Source organism: Cyprinus carpio, chromosome B25 (assembly GCF_018340385.1).
Source record: "Cyprinus carpio isolate SPL01 chromosome B25, ASM1834038v1, whole genome shotgun sequence".
NCBI classification, from domain to species: Eukaryota; Metazoa; Chordata; class Actinopteri; order Cypriniformes; family Cyprinidae; genus Cyprinus; species Cyprinus carpio.
In genome coordinates this window covers 2,082,619-2,105,257 of record NC_056621.1, presented here as the reverse complement: position 1 = coordinate 2,105,257, position 22,639 = coordinate 2,082,619, and the positions used below count along the sequence as shown (strand labels likewise).

Here is a 22,639-nt window from a genome sequence, read left to right as displayed (position 1 = left end):
GGGACGTTTGTGAAGAAGCACCTCGTTGTTGTGAAGAAGCACCCCATCCTTCCCACAATTCACCTCTACAGCGGCACACACATTTATACCACTCTTCAGACGAGTGTAATGGAGGACCAGGAGTGCCACTTAAAAATAAAATGAAGAATCAATTCATCAATTTAATCATTCAAACATAAACATTTATATAAATAAATCTCTTTTTAAATGTACAAATTAAAAGATATATTTAAATTGTTTATTTAATTTGTGTTTTTAAATATAGTTTAATAAAACAATAAATAAATAAAAGTCATTTTTAAATGTATAAATAATCATTTCTGGGGAGAATTAAAAAGTAGCATATATACATTTTAAATATCGTTTGCCACTGACTTACGTAGCAAACCAAAGGCTGTTTAAAGTAAAAATAGGAAATGCACACATGCACTACTGATAAAAGTTTAGGGTAAGGCTAGATGGTATACAGATTCATCTACTGGGCTTGCGCACATCAATGCAGTGTAATTTTTGTCACACTGTACAACAATAATTACTGTTTTTGCATTATTGTAAAGGGTAGGTTTAGGGTCAGGGTAGGTGTAGACATTAATAAAACACAATCTAATAGGTAGAAAATTAAATTTATTGTTAGCTTTTGGTTTTAGCTGTATCCCTTCTACCCACAATCAAAAACTTAGTTTTATTCAGCAAGGATGCGTTAAATGGTTCAGAAGTGTCAGTAAACACGTTTATAATGACACTTCTGAGTGTCTGAGTAAAATATTTTTTTTTTTTACTTTCTGTTAATCTGTGAATCCTGAAAAATAAAATGCATCACAGTTTCCACAAAAATATTGTGAAGCGCAAGTGTTTTCAACATTGCTAATAATCAGATGTCTTTTGAGCAGCAAATCAGTATATTAGAATGATTTCTGAAGATCATGTGACACTGAAGACTGGAGTAATGATGCTGAAAATACAGCTGCACATCATAGAAATAAATTACAGTTTAACAGAGATTCACATAGAAAACAGTTATTTTACATTCTAATAATATTTTACTATTTTTACAGTATTTTTGATCAAATAAATGCAGAGCAGAAGAGACAAAAATATTGTCAAAAACAAAAACAAATCTTACCAACCCCTAAACTTCTGATGGCTAGTGTTTATGAAGTGCTGTGGGGTTTGAAGCTACAACGCTTCAGTTAGCAGCTCAGATCTTTGTGCATTAAGCTGCAGTGATGTGTTCTCAGCGGTTTGTCTCTGTTTTGGTCCGGTCTTCAGCAGGGTGAGGTGGACTGCTGGCCTCTGTCCTGCCCGCCGGCGGACTGTGACTTCACGCTGGTGCCCGAGGGTGAGTGCTGCCCACGCTGCGTCTCGGACCCGTGCCAGGCTCACACCGTCCGCAACGACATCACCAAGACCTGCGAGGACGAGCACGGCATCACGCGCTTCAGCGGCTCATCCTGGGTCAAACACGGCACCGACTGCACACTGTGCCAGTGCAAGGTGATCACAACACTCCAACACACACAGAGATCATCAAATACACAAACAAAAAACAGGAAAACAAACAAACAAACGGGTAAGCAAAGATATGATTCAGTTGGATGATTTATTTGTTAGTTTATTTTTTTGGCAAATGTTCATATTGCGAAATTAATTATTTACATGTATTTATAAAATAATTTGTGCACAAAATAATAATAATAATAATACATAATTAGCATACATTTATTTGTATACATAATTGTAATTTCCAGGCCTGGAAAAATCATTGAAATTATTAAAATCTTACAAATGCCAGTGCTGAATTCAGTAAAAAAAATTAAAATAATAATAAGAATAATAACAACAATACCTTTTAAAAATATATATATTTTTTAAATACCTGATTATTTACATTTTATTTATATCCATTATTTTAATTAGATCAGATAATTAAATTAGTCTAATTCATTGTGGTGATCAAATGCAATGCAATGCAATAAAATGCAATGGAGTAAAATAAAAAAATGTAATGCAAAATAATGCAATTAAATATAAAAATTGCAGTGCAGAAAGGTAAATAAAAAAAATGCAGTGCAATGCAAAGCAATAAAATCAAATGCAATAAAATCAAAATGCAATGCAAGTGCAATAAAATAAAAAAATGCAATGAAATAAATTAAAATACAGTACAGTGCAATCCAATGCAATCAAATTAAAAATGTAATGCAATAAAATAAATTATATGCAACAAAATAAAATGTAATATTACAAAATGCTCATTTATTCAGTCCAATTTATCGTGTAAATATATTTATACAATATGTCACTGTTTGTCAAATACACAAACATTGATTTATTATGGTATATATATTCCTATAATTGTATTTCCAGTGTGTGATGTATTTTTTCTCTCTCTCTGTCTCTTCTCCAGAACGGACACATCTGTTGTTCAGTGGATCCCATGTGTCTTTAGTCGCTGCGCTCGACGCTAACAGCACCTGTACAGTCTCACGCGACCGTCCCTCCACAACCTTCCCCAAATAATGCCAAATATGAATCGTGTATAATATCAGACAGACGCCAGCGTACCTGAGGAGGCCATCTCTGCATAAACGAGAACTATAAACCCATCGAAACACGACCACGCACACGCCGGCATGACCACACTGGATGTGTAAAGAATAAAACATTCGCTCATTTTTATCTCTTCAATGATCACAGGATGTAGAAAGTTTAGCTAGTAAGTAAATCTTATCGTATTTCTCTTTTGCCTGGTTATGGAAGTCGATGCTATTTTGTTGGTGTTTTCACCGCACTTTTTTCGATTAGCTTTTTGTGTCTGTTTTTCCGTCTAGATTTTAAATTATTATATGGCTTGTTCTTGTCTGATGGTGAATAAAATATCTCCATTTCCATTTATGGATGTGTTGACCTTTCATTTCCCCAGCGGCTCCGCTAATGCCCCTTACGAGGTGATCAGCGAGTGCGCTAATTAAACAGCTTTCTATGACCTTCTCCTCTACCTGAAACATCATCATTATCTCCCATCTCTCATCCCACCGTCCTCGGCCCGTAAACTTCACTCAACCAGCGGATGACTTCCTCCGCCGAATCCTAGTGCTGTCTGTTCCTGTATGTTTTGAATTTTGCAAAATATGAATATCGAGGTGAAAGTGCGTTGCGTGAAAGTGTTTCAGAGACACCTCTGTGAAAAACACCTCCAGTTTCCCAAACGCCAATCAATAATGGCTAAAAGCTGCATTATATTCGGTCACAAATGTTTCATAAATATTAAAAGAAAAGTTTGTGGGAAACTCTGAAACCAAAATTGAATTTCATTCGTGAAACAAAAAGAGATCCTTAGATTTGTGTTCATGCCAGTGTTATTTTAGAATTTCATTAATATGTGTCCCTGCAGCACAGAAGCAGTCATCAGTAGCACAGATATATTTGTAGCAATAGACAACAATACATTGTATGGGTCAAAATTATAGATTTTTCTTAGGATATCATTAGGATATTAAGTACAGATCATGTTCCATGAAGACATTTTTTAAATTTCCTACCATAAATATATCAAAACTTCATTTCTATATATTCCACTATATAGAGTTCACTGTGTGATGATATAGTTATAGGTGTACAGCGTGTTTTGTGTGTGTGTGTGTGTGTGATGTTACCTGTTCTTGTAGTGGACATCAAGTCTTAATTAAAATCATGTTTTCATGGATATTTAGGGGCACAACCTGAAGGAAAAGTCATTCTCATTTTATATCAGCTCCACAATGTTCATCTTGAGAGAAAGATCAGATTCCTTGACCACTAACTAGTAAATAAAGGAGATAATAAAGCTAGAGTATTTATCACCTGCTTCTTTATGCACAAAACTGAAGTCATTAAATCTTATAAGTGTTATATAAGAAGCATCCTCATCCCACACGTACAGCAGGACCTGATCTTCACCTGTGTCCCGCTTAAATCACTCCTGGACTCCATCTTCAGGAGGTCAGAGGTCATCCGAGAGGTGGGCTGAGGTATCTTCTTTCCTCCAGCAGGAAAACACTGAATGCTGCTCAAAACACAGAGAAAATACTTTCGCTTTTGTGCAATTGACCAAAAGTGTGGTGCAAATGAGACTGCATAAATAGAGATGAAATATCACTCACCCACCTGTTTCACTGATGTGAACATCAATATTCAGTGTGTTTGTAGTTACTTTCTTCCTAATGAAACCCAGAGTTTGAATATGATTACTGAATTATGGTTTACTAATCTGCCAAGAAAACAAGTCGGCTAATGCAGTTTTAATGCATGATGATGCTGATAAAATGCTTTCAAATTTCAGTCATGTGTCACGCAGTTCGATTCCTCCATCCAAACATTTTTCCACAGTAGATTACATTCATGTACTGCTTGTTTCTCTCTAAAAAGTCAAATTTCTTGGCAGCAGCATCTCCCTTTCGTCCCAGATCTGCTGATGGGGCTGAATCTGTGGGTTATGTGCTCAGTGTTTGGGACGGAGTCCAAAAAAACACTCCCCGTGCCTGCTGCGTTTGATCAAGAATTCATGCATGGAGTCGAGTTTGAGTCCACAACGCAATGGTGTGTGGCTCAGAGGAATCACATGCAGTTTAAAGGAGCGTTTCAGACCAAAATGCAGCTTTATTCATCATTTAATCACCCTTGTGTCGTTCCAAATCCATTTGACTTATTTTTACTTCTGTGAAACACGATTAAAGAATATTATGGTTGCTCTTTTCCATGTAATGAAAGTCGAACGAGCTTTTAAATGCCATTTTGGGTGAACAAATGATTATATTTCAACAGAGCGGCACTGAGACACCAAAACAAACATATGTGCTAGATCAGGGGTTTTGAATCTGGGGTCCAGGGAAAGTTTTAAAGAGAAGAGTCAAACAAACAAATTAATTAATTAATTAATTAATTAATAAAAAATTAATATAAACATTAGATTAATATAAACATTTGATTAAAATAAATACAAACTAGAATAAAACAATTCTGATGAGCAAATATATAAACACATAAATAAAAATTTGATTAAAAATAGAACAAAGCAAATAAATGAGTAAATGAATATGTATATAAATACATAAAAACTCACTAAAATAAAAACGTAAATACCAAGTAAATAAATAAATAAATATAAACATAGATTCAATTAAATAAAAATAGAATAAAATAAACACATAAATGTTCAAATAAATATATACATAAAAATACATAAAAATAGGACAAAATAAATAAAAATTTAATGGGTAAATAAATGGGTAAATAAAAATAAATGGGTAAATAAATACATGAATAAAAAATTAATAATAGAATAAAAAACAACAACACTAAATACCTAAATAAATAAAAACTAAATAAGCAAATTTTATTAAAAATAAATCACAATAAAAGGCAAAAAAAAAAAAAAAAAAAAAAAAAAATTGACTATAAAATTAAATACTAAAAAAGCAAATTAATAAATATTATGGGTAAAAAAACAACATAATATTGTAGCTTAATAGAAAATAAGTATATATATGTATATATATATATATATATATATATATATATATATATATATATATATATATATATATATATATATGGTGTCGCTAAACATTGAAAACCCATCCGCTCCTCTAAAAGACTGCTCAGGGGTCGTGAATCGTTGTGTTTGTCACTGTAACTTCTCAAGTGTCGGACCTCAGCGAGCACAGAAGCACAATGTCGGGGAAGGATTCGTGCCCAGTGTGCTCCGGCGGCCTCTCGCTGGACGTGGCGCTCTGCCAGAGGAGTCCCAGCATGCAGTGGTCTGATTCCAGCTGGCTCCTAAATGACCAATTTACTATCAGAGAGAAAAACCCCCAGCGACAGATGCTACGAGCTGCGGGAGCTGATATTACTGCGTCTGCTCGCTATTAACTGCCGCGCGCACTGCCATTATGTTCAGTGATGATGTCAGCATACGCTCAGGTTCAGTGAGCTACGCTTCAGAGGAATCCGATTGGCTGCAGGTTTGACTGACAGCACTAAGCCCCGCCCCGTTCAACTCAAACAGAATTTCTTACCTAAAACTTCTTACTTTAAAAAAGCAGCAGAAAGGACTTTGAAATCGACTTTCAGTTTGGAAATGATCAAAGATCCTGTTGAGCAAGCGCTTGCAGAGGCAAGAGTGTAAAACACGGTAAATGATATTCTTTGTTGATAATCGTAGGCTATATACCGGCAAATACTGCGATTAATGTACAAATATCAATAAGCAAATGAGAAAATAAATACATAAAAATTATAAAATACACAAACAAATTAATAAATAGCCTATATTAGTAAACAAACAAACGAATAAAAACATATTTAAATAATCAAATTAATAAAATAGGCAAATAGCCTAAGCCTAGCTTAACTCATTTCTGACACACCACTTGTTTTGACGAAGCAGAATGAATGAATAAATAAATAAATAAGCTTAGCATTAAGTACAGTATAAGGAAAATAATGTAATTTTTGTGGGGTTATTTTTTAAATATAATTTTTTAAATATAAAATTAATGAATTTGCATGAAAATGAATGACTTTAGGTAGTTATTGTCAGGAATGATGTTCAAGCAAACAAACAAATACAACAAAATAAAGTAAAATAAAACATTAATGATAATGTTATTTTTCTTATTATATATTTTTTGTCCTCTGATTAACTTTTTTTTTTAATTGACGAGGGTTAAAGTTATATATTCAAAGAAAAATTTGATGTCTAACCCGTAGTCTTAACAGTTTATGCAACAGAAAGAAAAAAAGTGATCATTTGTACATATGGACGTGAAAGTGTCCCAGTTTGTCTCGAAACATCGACAAACGCCTTGAAAAGAAACGTTTCGCGTAATAACCAGTAAGTGCTATCTGATCAGTCCTGCTGAAGTTATCTTCGTCTGCAGCTGCTGTTGAAGAAAAACAGAGCGCCGGTCGTTTATTTATTTATTTCGCGGCCTGTTAACGGGTTTAGCCGCGCGAGCGCTCATTAGCACGCGTCTCGAGGACGGTGTGATATTCTCCTGACTCTCCCTGCAGCACGCTTGATAAAAATGGACATTTTTCTATCTCTGGAGAAGCAGTCGAATGAAGGGAGAGACTATCAGGCTCCTGGGTTTTCTCCGCTCGGGGATCTGCCGTGTCGCCGCCGTGTCGAGACCCCGGACGGCGAAGGGATTCCAATTTACAAGCTTCCCTCCGTCCTGAAAACACGGCAGCTGACACGGAACAATCCCAGCGTGCCTCAGGGGCTTGTGACGAGGCCTGACAGATTCAGAGGAGCGCTTCCGTGTCTGTCAGCATCTCTCCGGACTCTGATCTCGAGGGGCCCGACATGACACCCGGAGAACCGCCTCACGAGCATGACTCTATTTACCGGCTGAAGGTGCCTGCGGGATCTCACGAGCTCACCGTTTGATGAAGGAGACGGGTCTGATTGTGGAAAAATCTGGGATGAGCAGCTGAATCTCAGTTACCAGTATCGACCATGTTTACATGCACATCATAGTCCGATTAAGGTTTTTATTTTGAATAATAAAAAAAAAGAAATAATAATAAAAAAAAAAAGTAAAAATTAAATAAAATTCAAGCCATTTTATCCATTAATTCAATCAAAAACATGTTTGCATACACATCATAGTCCAATTAAAGTCTTTATTCTGAATTTTAAAAAAAAAAAAGCTCAAAAAAAAGAAAGAAAAATAATTTTTAAAGAAAATATTTAATAACATTTAAGCTAGATCATTCATTCATTCAATTAAAATAACGTTTTGCATGCACATCATATTCCACAAAATGTCTTTATTCTTATATAATTTTTACATTAAATGTTTAAAACAGTTACATTAGCTAAGTAGCTAAGTTTTTTTTTTTTTTTTTTTTTTTTTTTTTTAACAAAAGCCAAGTGTAGGCCTAATTAATCATACAAAGTTCCATATACTTATTTTGTTTGTGTTTCTGCAGGAAGACTGCGTATAATTCTATGATTAAATCTCTATATTTGTTGCTTCACAGTGACAGTGCACACTAACAAATAAACGCCCTGATTGATTCAAACTCAACCTTGTGATTTTGATAATTAATTTCAAGTGATTCTATAGCAAAAATCAGAAAAGAGCCATTTATTTTCGAATTTCGACATTGCTTGTGATGATTTTAAAAAGCACGTAGCCATGGGTGCTTTTCAAAACTCAGAATCAAACCATTGTGTCGCTGTTACGAAGCATGTAGTTTCGTGTAGCCAGACCTTTAGAGTGACGGCTGAAGGTCTGGAATTCATGGCAGCTTTCATTGGCCAAGTCCCGCCCATGAGGCCGTTTGACCGACATGTCAAACAACCAATCACAGTTCGTTTCGTTTAGCGTCACGTTTCGGGGCGTGGACCATGGGTTTGGCGTCACGGCATCTTTGTTTCTAAACAGAACGTTAAAGAACACACACTTCTGCCGGAAATCCTGTAGATTTCAACCAATCGGATGACGACTTCGACACTCCTGAAGTGTTTCCACTTTTGTGTCCCATATACATCAGACATAAATGCTGTGTTCCAGGCAGGTTTTTGAGCCCGTAAATCTTCAAACCACGACTCACGACTTTGTAGTGTTCCAGGCAAGTCACACCAAACTGCCTGAGCGCAAGGAATTGTAGCTAGATTATTAATTTCATTGCAACGTTATATTATCCTAAAATCTATTTTTCAACATGTACCACTTGCATAAACACTGCATCCGTTGGCAATATTATCCGTAGGGGCTGCCATTGTTGTTTCGCGGGCTATGTGACGTCAGAGCTCAGAACTGGGAGTACATCGATCTACGAGTTCATGGGTGGGAAGTCACGGGTTTGACTGCTGTTCCGGTGCACTTTCACAGGTAGAAGGTTGGAAAAACACGGGTTACAGGTTGCCTGGAACGCGGCATTAGCCAACGGTCTGTGGCCATGACGTCTAAGACTGAGACTACGAAGCATGCCAGTCGGATCTTGTGTCGTGAATCATTTGATACAGATCGGAACTAAGTGGGTTCATGAATCGTTTGATTCAGATCTGGACTTCGGATTTTTGTTTTGCCACGTTAATAAGAAAAATAAATAAATAAGTTAACAACTTAAGAGGGACACATAAGACGAATATACAGTTTTCTTTAGATAGTTTCCATATACATCAACATCGAATAAAGATAAGCTCTCCATTTAGAGCCAGTAATTTTTTATGTACATGAAATTAAGCCAGCAGAAAACACAAATTATTTAAAAGTTGTATTTTCCAGTATTGAGCCTATTAGTTTATCCTTTCATTCTGAAAACATGTTTACGTGTATTGGAATTATGGATTATTCCAATATTAGTATACTGATCAGAATTTTCTTGGTGCATGTACATGTGGTCATTAAAATGTATCTTTGTGTGCAATTTCACACTTTTCACACAAATTATTTCAGCCATTACGCAATCACGCCTCAAATTCGTATAATATTACTGTCTGACTCATATACATTAGAAACGACTGCTTTGATAATCATAAACTATGTGTGAACTGTTCCTGACAGAGATAGTTACTTACACTATTCAGCTGTAGGTTGTCAGGGGTTAATTTGTGTTTCATTTTCCCCTCTAACTTGCTTTGCTAATACAGTACTGCATGTCTGTCTGTGCACTGCAAAGAAATCAATAGCTAATTTCTCTCCATGATCACAGATATTGAAAGTTAGGGGCGGACTTACATCGGATGGTGAGGAACAGATTTACCAGCATCAAACGTCACATGACACACAAACATTTTGCCACATCCGCAACAACAAACAGTCCAAGCGTGCTCCAGATTCCCTCACCAATGTATTGTGTTGTGGTGGAGATTAAAAGCCGTGCAAATACAGCAAGAAAATTTCAGGTTTACAACTACTGTACAGAAAAGATTGAGAATAATCATGTCAAAGCACAGTGCTTTGAAAAGGCAGTCGACAAATTTCAAAAGCAATAAAATAGGATCTATTATTAACCAAAATGTCTTTAAAGAAACTTTTACACTTCTCTCCGCAGGAACAAACACTGTAGTGGCCACATGTGAAGTGGTAACGTGCCACATGCAGATTTTTGAAACCTTTAATATATCACCTCTAGTGAAAAATGCTTTTATAGCTAACCCTTATGTTTTGACCCGTAATGGTGCCTAATTGCTGTTTACCCAATGTTCCTATAAATGGGTTTGATTGCCACTTTCTGCAGAACCGGATCGACATCTGGATGATGGAATGGCCTTCGGGGGTTGCTTGGCAACAAGGTCACACTGGACCACAAGCTACTGGCGATTAACGCCACTTTGGAAGCGTCTCGATACGAGAAGAAACCATTTCTACCGATAACATGCAACCGCTGAAATAACATGGTATCTGCGTGTCAGTAGAAGGTCTTTATTGATAACAGGGTTAGACACAAATATATCTGATATTTACCGTCCAAACATTTTAAGAGGGGCTCACCTGCTCATCAGAAAAACACACAGGACCAACAAGGACAGATGATGGGAAAACAAAACACTGCGGTGAAGATTTCAAAATCACAGACATATAAAAGACAAAGGAATCAGTTTTTGCTTTGGCTGAACCTAAAAATATGACATGCACTGTATTTTTTTTTTTTTACTAAAAATAATGGAAAGTAGTAACAAGTGCATACACCATAATTCTACTTCTCGAGATAAATCAGATTTTCCAATACATGCATGTGAACATATTTGGTTGCACAGCAGTTTGGTGTCTAAATAACTGATAAATAGCTCAACGGATAATGATTGACAGATCTTTTGTAACCTACAATCAGTGCTGGGTAGTAACTGATTACTTGTATTCTGAATTATGTAATCAGATTCCATAAATTAAGTACTTTGGAATTAGATTGGATTTTAAAATACTTGTAATCAGACAGTTTACTTGTTATTAATTACTATTGCCACAATAGCAACAAATGGTTCAGAATTTATTAATTCTTCCTTATATTCTTTTTAGTCTTTTAAATTTTCTTTCTAAAATATCCTACCACTACACAGAAATTCTTCCAGTTTAGACATACACACAAAGACAGCATTTGTATTCACGAACTTCTGCATGTCCTTTGAAGTCAGTTAATGGTCACATGACATCCAGGTAAGTTTTTAGTAAGTATTTAATTTTAATTGTTGTTATTTTAATTTTACATTTTAATGATTTCATTAGTTATTAGCTATTGAATAAACACACAACCCCCCTTCAGTTCCTTCACAAAGCCCAGTTTGGGAAACCTTGATGTAGCGTATTGTTTAATGCACTTCATGCTCTTAATAACAACAAATGAAATATATTTGCTTTCTCGTTCCATTATATTACATAAAATGCGTAATGCAATGGATTAAGTTTTCCATTATAAAACATAAAACCATTAAATCAAATAAAAACTGTAGTTGATTATATTACCTAAAAGTGCAATGTAAATGATTATGTTTTTTTTTGTCATGTCATTTGGAATCAGTAACTATTTGTAAATAATCTACCCAGCATGCCTTCAAAGTTTTTTTTAATGAAGGCACAGATTTAGGTGTTCATTACAAGTATTTTCATGACCATCATGCCATGCATTCACTGTGAGGACAACATTTCAATCCATGTAGGCACAGGAGTATCTACAAATATAATAGAAAAGTCAAACATCCAGCACCATAGACCGATGTCCTTGAGAGCGTGGAAAAAGTTCAGAAAGTTGGTGAGCAGTGCAAGATCGCTTGATATAAAACTAAAAATTTCAAGGTAGAATCTCTGATAGTTTTCAGAGGACTTTGATCGGCAATCGACTCTGAAGGTCTGTGGACGTCAAAACAACGTGAGGATCTCAGAAAGAACGATTTGATCTTTGGCTACAGTTATGGGGTCAGTTTTTTGACATCAGCTGTGTCCTCATGGGCGCTGCTGTCAACGGCTACACTGGGTTGGGTCTCCTGGGTTTCGTTCGAACATGGCGACATGGAGTTGTTTGATGACCCGAAATGATGAGTGTCCACCAGAAGCAGCATGGGTGTCCCGCTCCTCTTCAAAGCCTCGCTCATGGTGATGTGCACTTCCTCCGGCGTGACTCCCAGATCCGACGGCGACTTGCGCTTGATGCGCTCGTAGCTCTTGTCTTGATTCTCAGGGAACGTCTCGCAGTCTTGAAAGCGTCCGAACAGCCAGATGAAGAACCCGAAGAGCACGAAGGCCGCCAGACTCGGGATGAACGCCAGGCATTTGACGTCCAAACTGGCGCCCACATAGCGGCTGTGGAGGAACATGTCTCTCTGGACGTACGTCTGGTTGGTGCGCGGGTCGATATTGGTGGAGCGCCACTCCCAGGTCAGCGTGCTGCGGTTGAAGTCACGCAGGGTCTCTGGATCCTCCACGGGGGTGTAGATCTTCTCTCCTGGGACCTACGTTATTGACCGTATTCATAAGCTTGTAGAAGATCTGGTTCTTCCACATGTTGAGCTCCAGGATGAGAACCAGGAAGATGATTCCCGTAATTAAACCATTTCCCCTGAGATAGGGGGAAAAAAAAGGGACGATTAGTGTGTTGGGAATTTACATTTTATGCATTTATCAGACACTTTTATCCACAAAGCGACTACAGTGCAATTCAGGCTATTCATTTTTTATTTTATATATATTTTTCATTTAACCAGTATGTGTGTTCCCTGTGAATTGAACCCACAACCTTTTGCGCTGCTAACGCAATGCTCCACCACATAACAACAGGAACACCTTGCCTTGAATTTATTCCAGGGTATTTCAGACATAATCAAAAAACTTTATCAAACTCTGTATAGCAACATCCTGGCAACTACCCAAAACCACCCTAGCAAACTGCATGGCAACACCCTGTAAACTACTCAAAAACACCACAGCAACTGCATAGCAACACTATGGCAACTGCTTGAGCAACATCCTGACATTTAATCAAAAGACCTAAAACAACTGTATAGCATCAACCTGGCCAATACCCAAAACACTATAGCCAACTGCATGGCAACACCCTGCCAACTACTTACAACACCACAATAACTGCATAGCAACACGCTGGCAACTTCATAGCAACTACCCAAAACACCTAGCAACTAAATAACAACATGCTGGCAAATAATCAAAACACCTTGACAACGTAGCAACGTCCTGTTATACAAATGTCCATAGCAACACCTTAACAGCAACATAACATTCTGGCTACTACCCAAAATACCTTAACAATTGCATAGCAAACATACTCAAAAACAGTTTAGCAACTCTACATAGCAACATCCTGGAAAGTCCACACAAACACCACACCAACGGCATAGCAGCACCCTGGCAACCCAAACACCCACAGCAACTGCATAGCAATGTCTTGGCAACTACCCAAAACCCCCTAGCAACTGCATATCAATAGTCCTGGCATTTAATCAAAAGACAAACAACTGCATAGCAACAACCTGAACACATACCCAAACACCCTAGCAACTGCATATCAATATCCTGGCATTTAATCAAAAGACAAACAACTGCATAGCAACAACCTGAACAATACCCAAAACACCCTAGCAACTGCATAGCAACACCCTGGCAACCACCCAAAACACCACAGCAACAGCATATCAACATCTTGGCAACCACCCAAAACACCACAGCAACTGCATAGCAACACCCTGGGCAACCACCCAAAAACCCCTAGCAAACTGCATAGCAACACCCTGGCAACCACCCAAACACCACAGCAACTGCATAGCACACCCCTGGCACCACCCAACACACCACAGCAACTGCATAGCACACTTGGCAAGTGGCAAAGTACTCAAAACACCTTAGCAACTGCCACAGCAAACCATTAAACAATTTCCCTTACCGTAGAAAAAAGGAAGGAAACCAGAAGATCAGCATGTTGGTGAATTGATCCCAGAGTTATCTGCGAGTCAGACGGCTGCTTGAGAAAGTGAATAATTGCGTTGGGGAGTCACTTTCTAATGCTTTTGTTGTTAAGGCATTCATGCGGGGTTACTCCTCAAACGCTAAATCACCGCGCCAAACAACAGGTGTTAAAGACTTTTATAAACGGTTGAGCAGGAAGGCCATTTCCCAACCTCCAGGGAGCGATCATCTATTCCCAAGATGGCCATCAAGAGCCTCGCTACAGTGAGCAAAACACAACGAGATGGAAAAGAGAAACCGAAGCGCTTCGCTCACACACTTCCGCCGCCAGATTTACCTGCTCCATTATATAAACGCACGTTTACAGATGAGCAAATACTAATTAGTATGCATTACCAACGCTGCCTTCAAACACATCATTATAAAGAGATGTATCTAACGAGCTAATATTCTGACAGGGTGTCCCTTTGGGAAAGGAATTAATTAATCCGTCCTGTCCCAAATGACAGTTTAGAGCACTATACCTCTTGATTCACCGGCATAATTGTGCTCACGGTGTATTTGCTGTCGTGCCCTACTTGTGTGTATTTACCTGTGATGTGGATGTGGTACTCATCCTTAAAGATGCGCTTGCAGACGGGCAGTTTGATCTTCAGCTGCGTGGTGGAAGACCCGAGGTTCATGTCCAATCAACCCATGAAGTGAGGAAACTCCCAGTCCTGGAAAGAGGAAGATCCCCGGTTAAACATATGTAAACGTGTGAACACACATTGAATGAAATAAACCCTTCAGGAGTTCCCTCACAAGCTACTGTATGCACATACTTTCAGAGGATGGGACGAAGTATGTCTGAAGCAGGGTTGGGCAGATACATCAAAAATGTATTTTAAAAAAAATACCAAATACCATACCGTATTTTAAGTGTATCAAAATAAACTACAAAATACACCAGCCACATTATGTATCAAAATAAACTACTGTATTTTTGTGTTTTTTAAAAACAATACTAAAAAATACTTGTACAAGGGAGCATGAAATTTCTTCGCCAAAATGTTTGATATAGCAACAGTTTTTTCTCTGCCCGAGTCATGCAATAAATCTGACGCATGCAACCAGTTAACAGATCAAATATCACATAGGTTTAGTTTTAAAGTAACCCCACAGTTTAATGTTTTAACAGTTTGCGAATGCCTCATAATTGTATCCTAATTAAGTTATTTGGTGTTTGGTAAGGAAGGGCCTACTTTGGCAGCAGCAACACTTGACTCCCCTGACAAACAAGTCCTTCCTAAGAAGACAACTGGTGGTATTTATATTCATAGCAGCTAGTCTCTAACTAATTAATCATTTGATTGTTATCATAAATATAACAATATGTGTCAGTCATTCATGCATGGTATGCAAATCAATGATCCTACTAAACAGCTACCTAAATAAGGGTCCAATAATCAGCAATCAAATATTTATTTATCAATCATTGGACATCTTTCTGGAAGTTTGAAAACAATATTTTTAGCAGTAATCAGCTAGTAACTCAGAACAGAACTTGTCAAGGAGTATTAACCGATTCCAACCACTGAATTCGACTGATAGCCATAGACTATAAAGGACACATACACATTAATAGTGCAGCAACAGTCTGGGCCCACTACGAACTATGTATTTGAAATATCATGTATCATAAATACTCCCCCATCCCTGGTCTAAAGGGCAAACATATTTGAAGAATACCTAAATAACTACTTGCAGGAAACTAACAACAGATATTTCAGAAACTCTTTGTGCATTGTACATTGTTTTGAGCAACTGCATGATTAGCACCAAAAATACCTATAATAAGCAAATAAGTCGGTCCTCGGCATCTACACAAAACACCCTAGCAACCTGCATAGCAACTGAATCAAAATACTTCATCAAGCTCTGTATAGCAGCAGCATCCTGACAACTTACCCAAAACACCTTAACAACTGTTTGGTGTGGTGAAGTGTGTGGGATTGCATATATGTGCATATATGCGTGTTTGTGCATTTGTTTGTGTTTGAGCATGTTTTTTTTTGTGTGTATGTTTGTGAGTGTTTGTTTGCCTGAATGTGTTTTTTATTTGTTTGTGCGGTGTTTGTTTACTGCACTGCATGTTGTGTGTGTGTGTTTGTGTTTTATGAGTGTGTTGTGAAGTGACGTGAAGTGACGCAAGTGAGTGAGAGTGAAGTGAAATGAAGTGCAGTGACCTACAGCCAAGTATGGTGGACCCATCCTCAGATTTGTGCTCTGCTTTGCATTTAACCCATCCAAAGTGCACACACACACAGAGCATTGGGCAGCCATTTATGCTGCAGCATCCGGGGAGCAGTTGGGGGTTCGGTGCCTTGCTCAAGGACACCTCAGTCGTGGTATTACCGCCCGACACTCGAACCCACAACCCTAGGGTTAGGACTCCTCCCTTCTACCATTAGGCCACCTGACTCCCCCATGGTTTAGGGTTAGGGTTAGGTGAGTTTGTTCGAGTTTGTATTTGCGAGTGTGTGGTTGTGTTTTGTGAGTGTGTTCAACTGAGTGTGTTTGTGAGTGTGTTTATGCATATGTTTATGAGTGTGTTTGTGAGTGTTTTTGTGAGTGTTTATGAGTGTGTTTGTGAGTGTATTTATTCATGTGTTTATGAGTGTGTTTGTGAGTGTGTTTATGAGTGATTGTGAGTGTATTTATTCATGTGTTTATGAGTGTGTTTGTGAGTGTTTTTTATGCATGTGTTTATGAGTGTTTGTTAGTGTGTTTATGAGTGTGTTTGTGTTTGAGTGTGTTTATGCATGTTTATGAGTGTGTTTGTGAGTATTTATGAGTGATTGTGAGTGTTTACGCATGTGTTTATGAGTGTGTTTGTGAGTGTGTTTATGCATGTGTTTATGAGTGTGTTGTGAGTGTTTATGAGTGTGTTTGTGAGTGTGTTTATGCATGTGTTTATGAGTGTGTTTGTGAGTGTTTATGCATGTGTTTATGAGTGTGTTTGTGAGTGTTTATGCATGTGTTTATGCATGTGTTTATAAGTGTTTGTGAGTGTGTTTATGCATGTGTTTATGCATGTGTTTATGTGTGTGTTTGTGAGTGTGTTTGTGAGTGTGTTTGTGAGTGTGTTTTATGAGTGTGTTTGTGAGTGTGTTTGTGAGTGTGTTTATGAGTGTGTTTGCGAGTGTGTTTATGTGTTTGTGAATGTGTTTATGAGTGTGTTTAGTGAGTGTGTGGTTGTGTTTGTGAATGAGTTTAGGCATGTGTTTGTGAATGTGTTTATGAGTGTGTTTATGGAGTGTGTGTGGTTGTGTGTTTGTGAATGAGTTTTAGGCATGTGTTTGTGAATTATTATATTATTTAGTTTATGCATGTGTTTGTGAGTGTGTTAATGAGTGTGTTCATGCGTGTGTTCATGAGTGTGTTTGTGTTTGTGAGTGAGTTTTAGGCATGTGTTTTGTGAATGTGTTTATGATGTGTTTATGCATGTGTTTGTGAGTGTGTTAATGAGTGTGTTCATGCGTGTGTTCATGAGTGTGTTTGTGAGTGTGTTTATGCATGTGTTTGTGAGTGTATGAGTTTGTTTGTGAGTGTGTTTATGCATGTGTTTGTGTTTGTGTTTATGAGTCTGTTTGTGAGTGTGTGGTTGTGTTTGTAAGTATGTTTATGAGTGTGTTTGTGAGTGTGTTTATTAGTCTGTTTATGAGTGTGTGGTTGTGTTTGTGAGTGTGTTTGTAAGTGTGTTTATGAGTGTGTTTGTGAGTGTGTTTAGGCATGTGTTTGTGAGTGTGTGGTTGTGTTGTGTGAGTGTGTTTAGGCATGTGTTTTGTGAATGTGTTTATGAGTGTGTTTATTTATGCATGTGTTTTTATGAGTGTGTTTATGAGTGTGTTTATGCGTGTGTTCATGAGTGTGTTTATGAGTTTGTGCGGGTGTGTTATGCCTGTGTTTGTGTTTATGAGCGTGTTAATGCATAGTTTTTGTGAGAGTGTTTATGCATGTGTTTGTTTTATGAGTGTGTTAATGCATGTGTTTGTGTTTATTGGAGCGTGTTAATGCATGTGTTTTGTGTTTTTATGAGCGTTAATGCATATTTTTTGTGAGAGTGTTTAATGCATGTGTTTGTTTATGAGTGTGTTTTATGCATGTGTTTTGTGAGTGTTTTATGAGTGTGTTAATGCATGTGTTTGTGTTTATGAGCGTGTTAATGCATATTTTTGTGAGAGTGTTTTATGCATGTGTTTGTGTTTATGAGTGTGTTTATGCATGTGTTTGTGAGTGTTTATGAGTCTTTTAATGCATGTGTTTGTGTTTATGAGCGTGTTAATGCATGTGTTTGTGAGTTTGTTTATGCATGTGTTTGTGTTTATGAGCATGTTAATGCATGTGTTTGTGAGTGTGTTTATGCATGTGTTTGTGAGTGTGTTTATGCATGTGTTTGTGAGTGTGTTCATGAGTGTGTTTGTGAGTGTGTGGTTGTGTTTGTGAGTGTGTTTATGCATGTGTTTGTGAGTGTGTTTATGCATGTGTTTTGTGTTTATGAGTGTGTTTATGCCAGTTTTTTGACTATTGTTTATGAGTGTGTTAATGCATCTGTTTGTGTTTATGAGCGTGTTAATGAATGTGTTTGTGAGTTTGTTTATGAATGTGTTTGTTTGATTGTCTTTGTGCGTGTGTGTTTTTTTTCTGTGTTTTCAGAAGTTTGGCTCATTTCTGATGGTCTCTGTTGTTCTTTTCTCTGACATTTCTAAGAGATAAGAAATTAATTGTAAGGCGCTCTAAAGATCCCAAGCGTCCGCGAACCTCAGCTTAAGCGGCGTCTGATCCGGCCGATCTCCTCTCGACAACAGTCAGAGTGAAAACAGTAAAACTTGATATACTGTATAAAAGATAAAAGGATGCCGTGGCCCGCAGCTCTATGGACAAACACAGAAAAACAAACCAAATTAAGTGGCAGAAATATAGAATAATGCCTGTTTCTTGGCAATTAAGCTTTGTGTTTACAAAACAGAGAGTCTTTGATTTCTATGTGACTTGGCGGAGAGTTAACGAGGATCCGCATAATTACAGTGCAGCACATCGTTTCGCCTCATTGACGTCTCTGATAACTGTGTAACACAAAATGAAGCTTAAATTCGTGGCATGGGAACGGAGCGAGAAGAGGCTGAAATGAAAGAGCTTGTAAATCCCGCCAGCTCGCGGCCGTTCTGGGTCTCTGAGTTAATTAGGCACTGAATAAAATATCAGGCAAGTCACAGAGATTAACCGTCACATGGAGCGAACGCGGACAAAAGTGAGGTGAAATATCTAGCATGTGAAGATGAAGCGACTGAGAGAGACGCAGATAAAGGCACATAACGATAACGGACTGAGACTGAGGGAATACTTACAATCAGACAGTGAATGTCAACATATTTGAGCCAACACAGGTAAGTGATTGAGACACTGTAATCAGACACAGACAGACTGTGATTTCAGCAAGGCTTCTGATTGGTCGAGAGAAGCTGGAGGAAAAATAAAACAATGACAGACGTGATGGATGATAAAGGCAAGGTCAACAAAAAAATTATATATTTTTCGAAAAAAAAAACGATAATAAAATATAAAATGATACGGCTGAGATTGTTCCAAAAATATATTAAAACAATTCAATGTAATAGAAAAATACCTACTTCAGAACTTGCAACTTCAGAAATCACTTACAAATAATAAAAGCACCAGCAAATCAAGAAAACATCATCAGTTTGACAGCAGCTGCAGCAAATGCTCACAACACAAACAAATAAAGAATTTTATTTGCAGTGCGTTTCTTTATTTTGTTGAGTTGTGAATACGTGCAGCGTGTGTTGTCAAATTGATGAGCGTTGTTTTCTTAATTTGCAGGTGTTTTTTTCTATTTGCAGCTCGCGCGATGAGCTCTTTGGCCACCATAAAACCTGCAGAATGTGACATTTGAAAAGTCAATTAAAAAAAAAAAAAAAAAATGAAGGCTTGAAAAAGACAATGTCAACACCTCTGGAAAAAAATACATAAAAAAAGCTAAAATGAATAAATAAATTAATGGGACCGATTGACAACTCTCAAAGTAAAATTAAATAAAACATATAATACAAAAGAAAAATGCATTAATTACAATCATTTAAAAAATGTGAGATGACAACTGAAAAGTCACTAAAAGTCATAAACATTCCAATGATAGCCTTGAAAAAGGCAAGATCGACACATCTGAAAAAAAATTATTTAAAAGAAGTTAAAACGAATAAAAATATTGATGTGAGGTGGGACAGATTGAAATTAAATAAATTAAAATGAAATATTCAATACAAAAGAAAATGCATTAATTTAAAAAAAGAAAGAAAGAAAGAAAGAAAGAAGGAAAGTCATGACCTCTGGGGGAAAAAAATATATTAATATTAATGCAAACTAATAAAAGAATGTGAGATGCGATTGTTAAAAAAAAGAAACACTGAAATCTAAAGTAAATAAACAAACAAAGTGACGTTAGAAATGACGTTGAAAAAGTAAAGGTGAAAACCTCGGTACAAAGACCCATCTGAAGGGAAGAAAACGTGAACATTTTAAAATGAAAACAATAACCTTTACTTTTTATCTCCTAAACGGATTAAAGTTGGATTTAAAGGGAAATGAAGACAGGTTCACATGAGAATGACCCACTTTAAGAAGCTCTGGCCAGAATCTCCAGACATCAGATGAGCCTGCGATTGTGTGTGTGTGTGTGTGTGTGTGTGTCTGTGTGTGTGTGTGTGTCTGTGTGTGAGGTTATTACAGGAAGAACAGTGAGAGGAGCTGTTGAGCTCATATTAGCATATTCATGAGACAGTGACACACTCCTTTGTGATTTTGCTGCCTGTGGCGATGTGAAGGACATTAAACAAGCACACACACACAGCGGACACACACACACACACACACACACACACACAGACTCAATGAAGGAGCGTCAGACGAGCTCGTGTTTGTACCTGCATGACGATGAGGAGGTCAAAGACCAGGATGAAGGAGGCCAGGAACGCTCTGGAGACCTCGTCGCTTGGCAGGAAGCCGCGGTTCTTCAGGTTATCCCAGCTGATCCAGTCCGTACTGATGACCAGAACCACCACAGACGTCAGAGAGAACAGCACCGTCCTGACAAACACACAGCAGCGCTCACCAGTCTCTTCTGCTCACAACAGCTGCATTTATTTGATCAAAAGTACAGTAAAACAGTAACATTGTAAAATATTATTGCAATTTAAAATAATTGTTTTCTCTGTGAATATTTGGTCAAATGTAATTTATTTCTGTGATGTGCAGCTGTATTTTCAGCATCATTACTCCAGTCTTCAGTGTCACATGATCTTCAGAAATCATTCTAATATGATGATTTGCTGCTCAAGACTTTGATGAATAGAAAGTTCATAAGATGAACACAGTTGTGCCTGCACGATATTTTTGTGGAAACCGTGATACATTTAATTTTTTCTGGATTCACAGATGAATAGAAAATTTTAAGTGAGTTTATACATGATTTTACTGTCCCTTCTCATCAACTGAATGTGTTCTTGATGAATACAAGCATAAAATCTTACTTACCTTTGAATGGCAGTGTGTCATGATTTCCACAAAAATTATATTTTATATATATTTTAAAAAAAGTTAAAACAAACTAAATAAAATGATGTGAGATGGGATGGTTGAAAGGAAAAAAATAAAAATAAAGTAAATACAAAACCAAATACAATAAAATAATTACAAAAAATAATAAATTAAATGTGAGATGTGACAGCAGAGAAGTCAAGTAAACAAAATAAAATAAAAACAAAAAGCATTGAAAAAGGAAAGATCAATACCTACAAAAAAAAATAGTATCAATAAATTGATGTGAGTGAGATTGAAAATCAAATACAATAAAAGTAAAAGCATTACATAAAATAAAACAGAAATGCATTAATCAAAAATAATTGAAAATAATAAAATATCTAACGTTAGATGTGACAGCTGAAAATTAAAATAATGTGAACATTGTTTAATGTGTTTAATTACATCTTAAACAATGAAAATGTAATTTGTTGAAAAGTAAAGGTGAGACTATGTTGTTTAAAAATTCAAGAAACAAAGAAACAAATAAAGAAAGAAAAAAGTATACATCAATGGAAAAAAAAATGAATGGCTATATAAAATGCATTTAAGTAAATTTAATAAATAAAATGACATGACTGTTAAAAAGTCAATAAAATAAAAAATACAAAGCAAAAAAGCCAGAATTAAAATAATTTACAAGCAAAAAAAAAAAAAAATTAAATAAGACAGCTTTGTCACAGGAATAAATTACATTTTAAAACATATTCAAATAGGTTAACAGTTATTTTAATTTGTAATAGTATTTCACAATTATACTGCTTTTAATGTATTTTTGATCAAATAAATGCAGCCTTGCTGAGCAGAAGAGACTTCTTTCAGGAGCATTAACATGGTAATTATTCCAGACTTTACTGGCAGTGTGTGTCAGTCGTCTGAAGATCTCTCGCTGCTGGTTACTAATGGATGGAGCCGCTGGCAGAGCGTGCATTAATAAAGCACGAGCGTAATGCACTTCTGATGGATTCACTGAATAATACAGACACCAGATCAGCTCTTCACGTCACTGTGAGCTCATTCATCAGACACCGAAGAGTCAGAACTGATCCGGAGTCAGCTTTTACACTCTCACTTGACATCGAGTCTTAAAC

General features: G+C 36.8%; 2 protein-coding genes and 1 pseudogene across 2 annotated transcripts in view; 2 read left to right on the top strand and 1 right to left on the bottom strand.

Moving 5' to 3' along the window:
* The window catches only part of nell2a (neural EGFL like 2a), a 101,308-nt gene extending 98,413 nt beyond the window's left edge, over nucleotides 1-2,895 (top strand). Inside the window, 2 exon segments of the mRNA XM_042753070.1 lie at nucleotides 1,270-1,494; nucleotides 2,408-2,895. Coding sequence (XP_042609004.1) covers nucleotides 1,270-1,494; nucleotides 2,408-2,449 — 267 coding nt within the window. The 3' untranslated portion in view covers nucleotides 2,450-2,895.
* The window catches only part of myo9ab (myosin IXAb), a 709,890-nt gene that overhangs the window by 286,578 nt on the left and 400,673 nt on the right, over nucleotides 1-22,639 (top strand).
* LOC109054011 overlaps nucleotides 11,887-22,639 on the bottom strand; it is a 50,936-nt pseudogene continuing 40,183 nt past the window's right edge.